General features: G+C 45.4%; 1 protein-coding gene across 4 annotated transcripts in view; it reads left to right on the top strand.

The window, feature by feature from the left end:
• The window catches only part of UBE2U (ubiquitin conjugating enzyme E2 U), a 103281-nt gene that overhangs the window by 57409 nt on the left and 31778 nt on the right, over window positions 1–14094 (top strand). For 3 of the 4 annotated variants that reach the window (XM_077450556.1, XM_077450553.1, XM_077450555.1), the window contains 4 exons: window positions 284–350; window positions 8374–8462; window positions 10761–10827; window positions 13845–13954. In XM_077450556.1, coding sequence (XP_077306682.1) covers window positions 284–350; window positions 8374–8462; window positions 10761–10827; window positions 13845–13954 — 333 coding nt within the window. The remainder of the gene's footprint in view (window positions 1–283; window positions 351–8373; window positions 8463–10760; window positions 10828–13844; window positions 13955–14094) is intronic. The other variant, XM_077450557.1, reaches the window with a different exon arrangement.

Below are 14094 nucleotides of genomic sequence, written 5' to 3'. Positions count from 1 at the left end.
AGTTATCATTAATGTCCATAATTTCATGTCACCTGTGAACGGTAAAAGATTGTTGCATTTCCCCAGTAGTGAATGAAGTCATATTTTCGGTAATCCCTCCAATGTGCTTTTCATATCTCAGACCCTTAGGATTGTCATACCAAGATGATATGAATATCATGAGCTCAACTACTGTATCTAAGGAAGCCTGTTATTCCTCTGACTGAGGATTGCCAGAAGCTGCAATAGTCAGGAAACCAAAGTATCTCTAAAAGTTTGTTCATACACAATTTAACTTTTGCAGCTGGTTCGTTTCAAGATTGCGCACCGGTTAGAAAGCCATCGGCCATAGAGAAAACACCTGCACAAAGGTCTGTATAACTTGTATATATTCTGTAAGGCTAAATATCAATTCCTCGATTAATGGATTAATGTTTTTGATCGATCAAAATTATTTTGATCGGTACTCACCTCTCCGCCGGCTTCCGGGTCTTCGGGGAGTTCTGTCGGAGATCCGGTGACGTCACGAACATCACGGTTTAGGAGGTATTTGCAAAAAGACAGGCACCGCTGTCTACGGCACGCAGGCGCACTGAGGCTAAATATCAATTCCTCGATTAATGGATTAATGTTTTTGATCGATCAAAATTCTTTTGATCGGTACTCACCTCTCCGCTGGCTTCCATGTCTTCAGGGAGTTCTGTCGGAGATCCGGTGACGTCACGGACATCACGGTTTAGGAGGTATTTGCAAAAAGACAGGCACCGCTGTCTACGGCACGCAGGCGCACTGACCATGCCGCTGCTAACGGTGATCATGCCCTTAGTGGCAGCTCCTGTGCACATGTGTGGGAGTGACGGCATCGTGGCTCCGGCCCATCCCAGTGCTGGAGCCACGATACCCGGAAAGAAGATGGAAGAGGGGACAGCGGTGACTTCTGCTGGCTCCTGTGTCAGGTAAGTGACACATAATGGGCTACTATGCGATGCAGAGTTGCCCATTATGCTTTACCTTTGCAGGGAGACAAAGAGGAAGTAAACCCATCAGGGTTTACTTCCTCTTTAAGAAGTGATGCTGCGGGCGCACGCCCGCGTTCTCCGTGACCATGGCTCCCGCAGACTCAATGTCCTCCAAGTGCCCGCGATCATGTCACGGAGAGGTAGAATGGGGAGTTGCCTGTGTAAACAAAGCATTCCCCCATTCTGCCTAGTGACAGGACAAAGATCACTGCTCTCTGTCATCGAGAGCAGTGATCAATGTCGTGCGTGTTGAAGCCCCCCCCCCCCCCCCCCACAGTTAGAATCACTCCCTAGCACACACTTAACTCCTTCATCGCCCCCTAGTGGTTAACCCTTTCACTGCCAGTGTCATTTACACAGTAATCAATACATTTTTATAGCACTGATTGCTGTATAAATGACAATGGTCCCAAAATCAAGCCAAAAGTGTCCGATGTGTCTGCCATAATGTTTTAGACCCGATAAAAATCGCAGATCGCCACCTTTACTAATAAAAAAAAATAATAATAATAAAAATGCCAAAAAACGATCCGGTATTTTGTAGACGCTATAACGTTTGTGCAAACCGATCAATATACGCTTATTGCGATTTTTTTTATTGATTTTTTTTACCAAAACTATGTAAAAGAATACGCATCGGCCTAAACTGAGGAAAAAAATAGTTTGTTTAATATATTTTGGGGGGATATTTATTATAGCAAAAAGTAAAAAATATTGCTTTTTTTTTCAAAATTGTCGCAATTTTTTGTTTATGGAGCAAAAAATAAAAACCGCAGAGATGATCAAATACCACCAAAAGAAAGCTCTATTTGTGGGGAAAAAAGGACGTCAATTTTGTTTGGGTACAACATCGCACGACTGCGCAATTGTCAGTTAAAGCGACGCAGTGCCGCATCGCAAAAAGTGCTCTGGTCAGGAAGGGGCTAAAATCTTCCAGGGCTGAAGTGGTTAAACAAAATGGCATCTGTTCATGATACACAGTTTTAGCATACTAAATGTCATCCAGTTACGCTTTACACAAATCACTGTAGTTTATTAAATATCAATGCCCAGGGCCAGGCCTGGGGGGGGGTGGGCGCAAGAGGAAGGTGCCTCAGGCGCTATAACAAGATGTGGGCCAAAAAGAGGAGAACCAGCAACCTATGCGGATGAGGCAGTTCACAGCTCATGGAGGGGGGACTTTTGGTATTTTTTGTCTGTGGAGCTAAAGCAGTGTTTCTCAACTCCAGTCCTCAAGGCGCCCCAACAGGTCATGTTTTCAGGGTTTCCCTCAGATAAAATGGCTGTGATAATTACTAAGTCAGGGAAACTGATCAAATCACCTGTGCAAAATAATAGGAAGCCTGAAAACATAACCTGTTGGGGCGCCTTGAGGACTGGAGTTGAGAAACACTGAGCTAAAGGACCGTGTTCCAGGACTGCCAATGCCTCATAAATCTTCACTTGTCATTAGGGATGAGCCGCTACAAGCCCAGTTCACCTGAACCTACAGGAAAGCTGTCAGTTGTCATTGGCCATATTACATAGCTCCCAACTTTTTGAGATGGGAACGAGGGACACATATTAGCAAAAGTGTGTAGGCTTAGAACACACCCCCTGCCACGCCCCCTTAACCACTTCAGCCCTTCAGAGATCGCCGTTCCTAATCACTAAGAACAGACAATCTCACTCTAATCCCCTGATAGAACGGGGATCTGCCTTGTATATTTCCAAATTTCGAATTTCCAAAATTATGAATTTCAAATTTTCGAATTTCCGAAAATTCGAAATTCGCAAATTCCAATATTCTAAATTTCATAAATTAAAAAATTCCAAAATTTGGAAATTTGAAAATCCAAGACTAAGAATGAAAACCTGAAAAGTTAAAAACCCCGAAAATCTGAAATAACTAACTAATAATAAATTATAAGTATTGGAATTTCTTTTCAAATTTGGCTGTTAGTGAACGCAACGAGTGCGAATTTATCCGAAGTTACGAATTATCTGTAATAACGAATGCCGAACAGCCAAATTTGAAAGGAAATTCCAATACCTATAATTTAATAGTTAGTTATTATTTCAAATTTTACTGATTTTCTTTCTTTTTTTTTCAGATTTTCGAATTTTTGAATTTCCGAAAATCCAAAAATTCGGAGTTCGAAATTCAGAAATGTGAAAATTCAAAAATTTGGAAATCTGAAAATTTGGAAATTCAAAAATTCGGAAATATGAAAATTCGCAATTCGAAAATTTGGAAATCTGAAATTTTGGAAATTCGAAAATTTGGAAATTTGAAAATCCAAATTTTCCGGATTTCCATAAAAAAGCAAAAAAACAAATGAAAGGAAAACAAACACATTTTTTGTCAGTGCACATGTCTAATGCATATGAAGTCAATAATGTCATGAGGAGCATCCATATCCCTTTTCTGTATCAGCAGCTGCTCCCCCGCCCACAGCTCATTGCATGGCCAATCAGCTAACTTCCAGGTTCAAACTGAATAAGATTGACCCAAACCTCATCCCAGCTTCTAATACATAAAGAATTTCCAGCATCACCCCTTTTTTTGTAGATTTCGTTTGACCTACACATTCATTACAGCAAATTAGTTAGTTAAAGTGGAACTGCAGTCTGCTCAAATAATTTGTAATAAAAACATCTTTGCCATTCTGAAGCTTCCCTCCGACCACTTTGCATATTATTTTATATATACTGTGATTCTGTACTTGCCAAATATGCTGCAGAAATCTCAATCCACTGAGACTGGCTGCAGCCATTTTAACTGTGGGCAGCTGAAGCTGCTGCCTGTTCACTTCCTGGATTTGCACAGGTAGCGGCGGCTCCTGAAGAGCACGCGCTCTGCGTTTTTCCAAAGTTAAAGTTTTGCCTGAACTGCAGTTTGGTTTGGGTACAATTGTCTAAATTAGACTTCAGCATCAGTCTGATTGGACCGTGAGATGTTCGGCCTGGCCACAGGGGGGCACTGTCTCTTCTGGCAGGCATGGAACTATGGTCTGGTTGGGTGCTTAAGTTACTCTCTCTCTGAGCCCGTCCAGTGGGAGTGGCATCTCTCGCTGTGCTTTCTGGGAGAGGGTACTTAAGATACGGATGTCACGTGGTTCGGGGGTTCCGGTCCAGAATGATGTACTCACTTCATGGTCCTGGTCCTCCTGACCAGCCTCCAGAAAGGCTATGGCCTGGGCTGCGAATCCACCCGATCTTGATGTCTCGGGGCTGGCTAGCCAGAAGCAAGGAAACTAAAGAAGGATTCTGAGGTGGTTGGGTGCCATCTCCGGTTTGGAAGAGACCCAGTGACTACAAGCATTCCAGGGGAGGACTCTTCAGAAGAAGACCACAAACGGGTTGGTTTCTTAGTAAGAGCCTGGAAGGGCTGAAGTACCTGAGAGAATACGGTCTTGTGGATATCGCCAAGCAGGCTGAAAGTTTAGTTTTCCTACGTGTTCTACAACAACGTCTGTGGCAGAGACTTGTTCCTGAGTTAGGCACCTTGTTGGCTGCTGGGCCTTGTGAGAGAGGGACTGTCCAACCTGAGTGATCATCCAGTTGCGAATGGCTATTCTCTGGATGCAGTCAAAGTAAGCAAGTTCTTCAACATTTGACTTTGACACTAAGAGTACCTGAACTTCCGTTCCAACCCTCTGATCCCAATTTAAGAGACAGTTCCATTGTCTAAGTTTTTGCAAATAAAATCCATTCAAGTGGATCTGTTGTCAGTCTCTAAGTTACTGGGCCATTACCACGGGACACCCCTAGACTTACGATGGGGAAAACAGGAGGTAACGGTAAGCCCAAATCTAACCAGCAGCTCCTTTGGGGGTTAGTGCTACACACAGACACACAGAGGCACACCTCCAGCTCTGCAGCTCTCATTGGCCCTCTTATGACTCATCCCCCCTCCCTTCCTGGTAAACTCTCAGGAGAGTGAGTGAGAGATCTGTGCATGATGTCATAAGCCTAGGCTAATGACCAGACAAGAAACGGGAAGTGGGCTGTATAAGGGATTTACTGGCAGAAAAAAAAAGTTTTACCATCCAAAGTTAAAACAACAACAAGGGCAGAATAGATGAAAAGATGAAAAAATTAATAAAGGTCCGCTTTGAGAACTTATCTTCCCCTGCGATTCTCCCTCTGTACCTATCCACTGTAAAAAATATGGCCAAAAAGAGCCTTGAACTCTTCGGTTTCAGAAGCTATTACTGGTTTCCCGAAGCAATCCCATTTTCACCAAGCAAATAAACAGAAAGTCTGTCTGCAATGACTGAGCAAAAGAGATGGTGAGAACTGTTGATGGAGTGTTCTGGTTGGACAATACTGCCCTCAAATGTTGAGATTATGTTACTGCACCCTTGTGTCCTTGCGTTCCATATACACTAAGTATTGGGACGCCTGCCTTTACACGCAAATAAATACCTCACAACTTTTTGAGATGGGACTGAGGGACACCTATCAGCAAAAATATGCAGGCATAGGCCACACCCCCTGTCACACCCCCTCAACGGAGAATTGTACAAAAAACAAGATTGGTTAAACCCACAAGTGCTTTTTTTACTACTACTATTCCTTTATATCGGCTTTTGGAATTTATAAAGCTACGCACATGAACTTTAGTGGCATCTCAGTCTTAGTCCGTAGGGTTCAATATTGAGTTGGCCACCCTTTGCAGCTATAACAGCTTCAACTCTTCTGGGAGGGCCGTCCACAAGGTTTAGGAGTGTGTCTATGGGAATGTTTGACCATTCTTCCAGGAGAGCATTTGTGAAGTCCGGCACTGATGTAGGACGAGAAGGCCTGGCTCGCAGTCTCTGCTCTAATTCATCTCAAAGGTTTTCTATCGATTTAAGGTCAGGACTCTGTGCAAGCCAGTCAAGTTCCTCCACCCCAAACTCGCTCATCCACACTATATTGACAAAAGTATTGGGCCACCACTTTAAATATTTTGGTGGAGGGGGGATTATGGTGTGGGGGTTGTTTTTCAGGGGTTGGGCTTGGCCCCTTTAGTTCCAGTGAAGGGAACACTTGAGGCGTCAATATACCCAGACATTTTGGACAATTTCATGCTCCCAACGTTGTGGGAATAGTTTGGGGATGGCTCATTCCTGTTCCAACATGACTGCGTACCAGTGCACAAAGCAAGGTCCATAAATACATGGATGAGCAAATTTGGGGTGAAGGAACTTGACTGGCCTGCACAGAGTCCTGACCTCAACCCTATAGAACACCCTTGGGATGAATTAGGGCGGAGACTGCGAGCCAGGCCTTCTCATCCAACAGCAGTGCCTGACCTCACAAATCCACAGTTGCACAGGGTGCTGGAAGCAGATACACCTTGATGAATACTCTCTCAGATCCCACTATCTGCAGACATTTTCCAGTTCGGAGACAGCCATCTAAGCACCTGCACGGTTTAGGAGATACACTTCATGCAGCCGGTGATGTCACCGACACATGCGCTCTGAAGGGGTGGTATACCCTGCTGTCCCTTCAGAGCTCCATGACACGGTACATGACTCCCGGCCGCATACCTTTACTTTGAAGGTTTTTGTAAAAAAAAAGAAAAATTGGTGCGGTTTACTACTGGTTTATTTCTTTACACATGCATGGTAGCTTTCACCATATAGTTAAAAGAGAAGTACAAGTTGTGAAAAAAATAAACATGCTCAGACTCATGACAATGAGTGATCAAAGACAGCTGATCGCTCAGTTCTCGGTCTTCAGTGAGCATTCACTGAAGCGCCAGGCTGTGCCGCGGGGCAGGAGTGGCAGGCCCAGGCTCTAAGGCCGCGTACACACGGGCGGATTGTATGGCCTACTTAGTCCGCCGAAACACATTTCAGCGGACAGTCCGCTCGTGTGTGGGCTTCAGCATGCAGTCTGGCGTACTAAGTATTTTGGAATTTCCGTAATACTATCCGTCATACTTTGGTTTCAGCGGACAATCCGCTCGTGAGTAGGCTAGTTCGACGGACTAAGAATGGCGCATGCTCAGAAAGGATTTACACGGCGGAAGGTTGCATTGCTGTGTATTGGACTTCCTATTTCTAGTCCCGTCGTACGTGCTGTACACGTCATCGCGCAAGCTTTCGACGGACTGTTTGTGCATCCGTGTGTGGTCAAGTCCGTTCATTCGAAAGTAGGACGGACTGTCCGTCGGATTGTATGACGGACTAAGTAGGCCATACAGTCCGCCCGTGTGTACGCGGCTTTAGTCATGATCCCTCCAGAGTTTGGACTGGCTGAGTGACGTCATCTGACAGTAGACTTTAGCCTACTGTCAGCTGAAAACGGGTCACAGGAGTGCAGAACGAAGTGTACTCCTGTGACCTAAAGGAAAAATTTCCCCTTTAATGCAAATATGCACCGTGCACAGGATTCATTGTTGCAAGATACCATTTAAATCAAAAGTCTGTATCACTTACTGCCACACCCAAACATGAATGTAACAGAGTTTACAATACAGTAGCTTTCCTCAAAGAGGCAATAGTCCTTTCATTTCTGATTAGAGCATTTAGAGACTCAGCTTAACAATTTGCTAAACATAGTTTGGGGCCGCATATATACATATCTCCCTTTGTGCTGGGAGTGCAGCGCACAGCATGCTCCCAGCACAGAGACCGGGCTCTCACCAAGAGCTCCGGGTCTCGTACTAATGATCGGGACACGGGACTGTGGGTTCCGGGTTACCTGATCACTGTGATGGCCTCTGATTGGCTTATCAGTGCGCCCGCCCTTGTGTTTACTTCCTCTTCTTGAAGGATAGGAAATGTAAAAAAGTCAAATAAAAAATGAAGCGTAAAGAAAAAAATAACAAGATCAAGGTTTGCCAGGGTTAGGTTCAGAGTCAAAGATCACGCTCAGCATATTTGGGGTAGACTTTAAAGCGTAACTCCACTTTTGTTAAAAAAAAAAACTACTCCCCTCTGGGTGATCTATGTACATTACAAGGATTTTAATAAACTTTTTTTCAGATTCCTACCTTTTGTTATTCTGAAGAAATCTCTGCGTGTTTGTCTGTGTCCCATGTTTAAAAGTGAGTCTAATGGGAGTGGTTTCATAATTATCAATCAGCTGTGCACCTGCAGGGCTCTAATGAGGAAAGCAGCTGAGCCTGCATCCCTTTAGACGTGATTTCCTATTGTAAGTAGCTCACCAAAAATGACATTTTTGTTGCAGGGGATGCCTGAAATCTGACTTGGATCTTAGGCCCCTTTCACACTGGGGAGTTTTTCAGGCATTTTAGCGCTAAAAATAGCGACTGTAAAGTTCCTGAAAAGCGCCTCTCATGCCTCCCCAGTGTGAAAGCCCGAGTTATAGCACCTCTTTCAATTCCTTCTAGGAATGTAGACCGTTCATCATGATTTGTGATTTAATCTTGCAGGAAGATAAAAGCCATTTCTTTTGAAGATTATCACAAAATTTGGAGTGGAATAGCTACATCAACTGATCCTGAGAATTTACAAGCTGCAGGTAAGATGAACAGGGGCGTGCAAACTTTGAGTCGTAGTATTTTTTTTATTTTTTTAGACTTGCCGTGTTTTTTTTTTTCTGGCATTTTGCTCACAGGAAAGTAGATTGTGTGATATAAATTGAAAAGGACTTGTGTCTTGTATGACCAGCAGATGTCACTGTTGTTCCAAGAAACAACACAGTGGTTGAAATTCAAACTTCTCAAACTTTGGGATATTGGTTTAGTACATTTTTTTACTATTATTATTATTGTGGTCATGGCAAAAAAAAAAAAAAAAAAAATATTTATTTTACTTAAAGCAGGATTTAAAGAGGAAGTAAACCCTGATGGGTTTACTTCCTCTTTGTCTCCCTGCAAAGGTAATGCATAATGGGCTACTATGCATCGCATAGTTGGCAGCGGCATGCTGCTTACAGCGATAGTGTGCCTGCGCGCCGCTGTCTACGGCGCATGAGCATAGACAGCTGTGACTGTCTTTTAGTAAATATCTCCTAAACCGTGTAGGTTTAGGAAATATTTATTGGACCTACAGGTAAGCCTTAATCTAGGCTTACCTGTAGGTCAAAGTGGTTTGTAAGGGTTTACAACCACTTTAAATGTCAAATATCCACTTGCTGCCAATTGATGTACCGGTATGTCGATTGACTTCAAGTGGTGGCACTGGGATGATGTCTGTGACTGTAGACATTCTCCCAGTGCTGTTTTTTAGAGCCGGTGTCCTGTCGAGAAAGGTCCCCCATCGGAAAGTGTCTGCCCTATACCGCGCAGGCGCATCACTTGCGCGGCACGGAAGACAAAGGAGACGCCGAAAGTCTCCGAATATGAACAGCTGTTCATGAGATCTACACGGCACCTGCGCAATTAATAGTACATTCTGTCACGCGCTCCAGATGCTCGTACAACTCTGCAAGGGGCGGTGTGCCTACAGAATGGGCAGAGCTTATTACACAACTGAAGGAGTTGAACCCGCCCATCAACATTGCTAAACCCACCCTTCAGTTGTGTAAACACGCCCTGCAAAGGTCCGCCCATTTGAGAAATCCACCCCCACGAGCATCGGGAGCATGCGGGAGCGTGTGACAGAATGTACTATTAATTGCGCATGCACCATGTACAGCTCATGAACAGCTGTTCATGTTTGGAGACTTTTGGCGTCTTCTTTGTCCTCCATTCCAATGCAAGCGCTGCGCCTGTGCAGTACAGGGCAGACACTATCCGATGGGGGACCCTTCTCATCAGGACACCTGTGCTCGGCTTGCTTGCAATAGCAATTAGAGTGGCTAACTAGCCGCTTGATCACTGATACAAGCAGCAGGAGGGGACATTCCCCCCCCCCCCCCTGCTGCCTTCCACGATTCGCTCAAGCTCCCCTGTCCCACCGAGAGGCCCGAACAACCAGCCAGTTTGTCCACGGGCCAGGACCATCTTTAACACAGGGCAAAAGGGGCAGCTGCCCTGGGCGCAATCATTGTTGTGGTGCCCAAAGCAGCTGCCCCTTGAGACTGCACTGCCTGCAAATATTGGATTTGTAAAATGTTTACCCAGGGTCCTATCAATATTAAAGATGGCCCTGCCGCCAGCTGTCCGGACACCCGAACAAAACCGGAATTGGCTTTGATCGTGTCTTCATAGCGGTGAACTAACATCACCTCCGGTTTATCTGAATGTCATTGATGGTGCTTTGAAGTGCAGAGGAGTGATTTGGGTTTGTTCTGACCCTAGATCCCTACATAAAGTGTACCTGTCACGTGCCTATTGCTGTCACAAGGATGTTTACATTTCTTGTGACAGCAGTAAAAGTGATAAAGGGTTTTGCACAAAGCGCCCCCGATCCTCCTTTTTTGGGGTCGCCTGGCAGTGCTCCTGGCTCCTCTTATTCAATGAGTGAAAACACGGAGAGCCAATTTCCATGGGGGCACCCGCGTGGGTGCCCTCCCGAGTCCTGCTGCTGCGTCCATTGACACAGCCTTACTCCCGAGTCACTGGATTTGATTGAGAGCAGCGGGAGCCATTGGCCAATCTAGCCAATGAGGACCAGAGACAGCGGCTGGAGCTGCTGGGCTCGTGCTCATCGCTGGAATGATTGGGTTCAGGTAAAAAAAGGGGGGGCTCTGAGGGGGCAGCTGCAGCACAGAAGGTTATTCACCTACATAACAAAATGCTTCCAATGGTATATTTACCAAACCAAAAGGGAGCAGATAAGAGAAGTTCAGTGTTAGGGTTTACATACATTTCAATTTGTACAAGTTTCAACCTCAGAACACTGCTCGACAATCCATTTTTTATTTTTTTGGCAGGGCATAAAGGTCTCAAACCCAAAACACAGTACAAGCAAACCAATGGAACTAGTACTGCAAACAAACAGTAAGTAGGAAAAAACACGGAACGGAATAAACACACAGCTGTTCAGGATCATTATATTCATATCATTCAGTTCTTCAATCCAGCCAGCAGTTGGCGCTTTACTCCCCTTTTCTATATTCTGCTATTGTTATGCCAGACAAAGTTAACTGGAAAGCAATCCACTCTTGTTGTGTCCTTTCTTTAGGTAAACCATGGTGCTCTGGGAATCCTTGGTTATGTATTAAAAGTTTATATGTAAAACAAATAGTGTGTGTGTATAATAACCACTTGAGCTCCGGAAAATGTTATCCCATTCATGACCAGACCATGTACTACTTTAACTGGTAATTGCAGGGTCATGCAACACTGTACCCAAATTACTCAAATAGAGCTTTTGGTTGTATTTCAGCACTGATGAGGTGGCACTGATGGGCACTGATATGCGGTACTGATGGGCACTGATAGGTGCCACTGATGGGCATTGATAGGCGGCACTGATGGGCACTCATAGGCGATACTGGGCACTGAAAGGCTGCACTGATGGGTACTTATGGGTGGCACTGATAGGCGGCACTGATAGGTGGCACCGATGGGCACTGAAAGGTGGCACTGATGGGCACTGAAAGGTGGCACTGATAGGCATCACTGGTGGAACTGGCAGGCATTTTTCTTTGGCACTTATTGGCAGCTGCCTGGTGGTCTAGGGTATCATACCTGGTGGTCCTGTGTGGTGGCCATCCATGGTGGTCCTGGCGGCATCCTGGTGGTCCTGGGCGGGCATCCGAGGGGGGGGGGGGCTGTGCTGATTGACCCCCCACCCCCGTCTGAGGAGCAGCCGATTGGCTCTCCTCTACTCGCGTCGGTTAGACACGAGTGAAGGAAAAGCCGATCAACGGCTCTTCCTGTTTACATCATGATAAGCTGCGATTGGACACGGCCGATAAGTCTCTGTCGGAGACTCTTTACCTAGATCGGAGTTGCGGCGTGTCAGACTGACACGCCACAACAACGATCGCCGCAATGTGTGCCCCTGTATATAAATTGATTTGCATGAAAGTTATTTTGTCTACTAAGTATGGTCTACTGTATATACTGGAATTTTTATTTATTTATTTTTTTATACTAGAAATGCCGGTGATCAGCGAGTATATAGTGGGACTGTAATAGTGCAGCGGCGCAATCTGACACTAACTGACACTTTGTGGGAACTGACTAACTCCCACTGACATCTCCAGTGACACTAATACAGTGATCAGTGCTAATACTATACACCAGTGTTTCTCAACTTTAGTCCTCAAGGCGTCCCAACAGGTCATGTTTTCAGGCTTGCTATTATTTTGCACAGGTGACTTTATCAGTAATACTGCCTTAGTAATTTCCACAGCTGTTTCATCTGAGGGAAATCCTCAAAACATGACCTGTTGGGGGGGCGCCTTGAGGACTGGAGTTGAGAAACAATGCTATACACTGTCACTGTACTAATGACACTGGCTGGGAAGGGGTTAACATCTAGGGCAATCAAGGGGTTAATTGTGTACCTAACAATGTGTAACATGTACTGCCTTTTACTACAGATTGATGTGTTTCTTTCACCTGATTTGCAGGGAAAAGAAACAAAACGATCGCCTCCTCTGTACAGAGTTCTGTGTTGGTTGTCAACACAGGGCTCTGGGCTGTGATTGGATACAGCCAATCAGCAGGTCCTGGCCATGGCCAGGATCTGCTGACAAACTTGTGTTGTGCCAAATCACAGGTGAGTAGGCAGGCGGGGCTGTATTGGTACGTTGCTGTGCCTGTAGGAGACGGCCTGTCGCAGTACAGTGGAACCTTGGTTTACGAGTAACGCGGTTAACAAGCTGTTTGAAAGACGAGCAACTTTTTTTTTTTAAATCTTGACTCGTCTCGCAAGACGGGCAGCATTCAAGCCAATGGGGTGTGCACTACTGCATTTGGCCAGAGGTGCGGGGGCGCATTTGAATGGTCCAGAGCCGTTCGGAAATACTCTGAATCACTCAGAATCCCCCCCCCCACCTATGGCCACATGCGGTATTGCATGCAACAGAAGTCAATGCAAAATTAATTATCTTCGTTTCCATTGACTTCTATGGGGAAACTCGCTTTGACATGCGAGTGCTTTGGATTACAAGCATTCTCCTGGAACGGATTATGCTCATAATCCAAGGTTCCACTGTATATGTACTGTGGCAGGTCAGCAAGCGGATAAATAACCAACCAAAATACAGTTGTCACTGAACCTTTTTATTGCTCTCATGCAGAGCTGTTGGCGAATGTGTGTGCATTCACCCTGCATGCAGGCAGTCCATAGAACTGCATGCACAGGAACGGGTGCACGGGTCCAGACGCAGACAGCTGCAGCTCCGAGGTAGATGCACGCACATCTGCTAGCAACTCTGCACTGAGGACATTATTAATCACCCGTATGAATGAGCCCTTAAAGCGGAGGGCCGGTTATAAAAAAAAAAAAAAAAGTCAGCAGCTGCAAACACTGCAGCTGCTGACTTAATAAACACACTCACCTGTCCAGGGCGCCCGCGATGTCGGCCGCCCGAGGCCGACCCGTCCCTCGGCTCTCGGGTCCCGGCGCCGCCATCCCTTGTAAGGGAAACAGGCAGCGGAGCCTTATGGCTTCACTGCCCGTTTCCTACTGCGCATGCGCGAGTCCCGCAGCTACTGCGCATGCGCGAGTCCCGCAGCGCTTTCTGAATGGGACGCGCTGTGTTCTGGAACACACAGTTCCCAGAACACAGCGCGACTCATTACCCAGAAGACGCCGCGACGAAGAGAGAAGACAGAAGATCTCCGCGGAGGAGGAAGAGGAAGATTAGGAGAAAGTGCCTAGCAACAGGCATTTCTGGTAAGTAAAAAAAAAAAATTTTTTTTCATTTTTTTTTTTTAGATTTTTTGTAATTTTTAACATTTTTTTTGTTTTTCAAGGTGGCCCTCCACTTTAAGCCTCGGCACCAACTGTTTTGAAGTACTACAAAATGCTCATCATATTTTGTTTTTTGCATCAATAGATACAACAGCCTTACCCATGGGCTTATTGATGATAGAACAGGAGTGATTCCATCCATACAGCTGGGGAGCAAGGAAGACCCTCACAACTGTGTGTTCTGCAGGTTGTCGGGTATGTACTGTTATATTTATCAGGGTGGTTCAAATCCCCCTGCAGCCCGAGGTATAGTGAATGTTCATACATTTGTAGCAAGGTCTCTGGCCTTGTCTAGTCTAATGAGAACTTTCCCGGCCAAAGATAGCCGACATCTT

Source organism: Lithobates pipiens, unplaced genomic scaffold (assembly GCF_037356315.1).
Source record: "Lithobates pipiens isolate NorthernLeopardFrog02 unplaced genomic scaffold, aLitPip1_a1.2 Scaffold_23, whole genome shotgun sequence".
NCBI lineage: Eukaryota > Metazoa > Chordata > Amphibia > Anura > Ranidae > Lithobates > Lithobates pipiens.
Note: the sequence above shows the minus strand (reverse complement) of the source record. Positions and strands in the feature narration are given on the sequence as shown.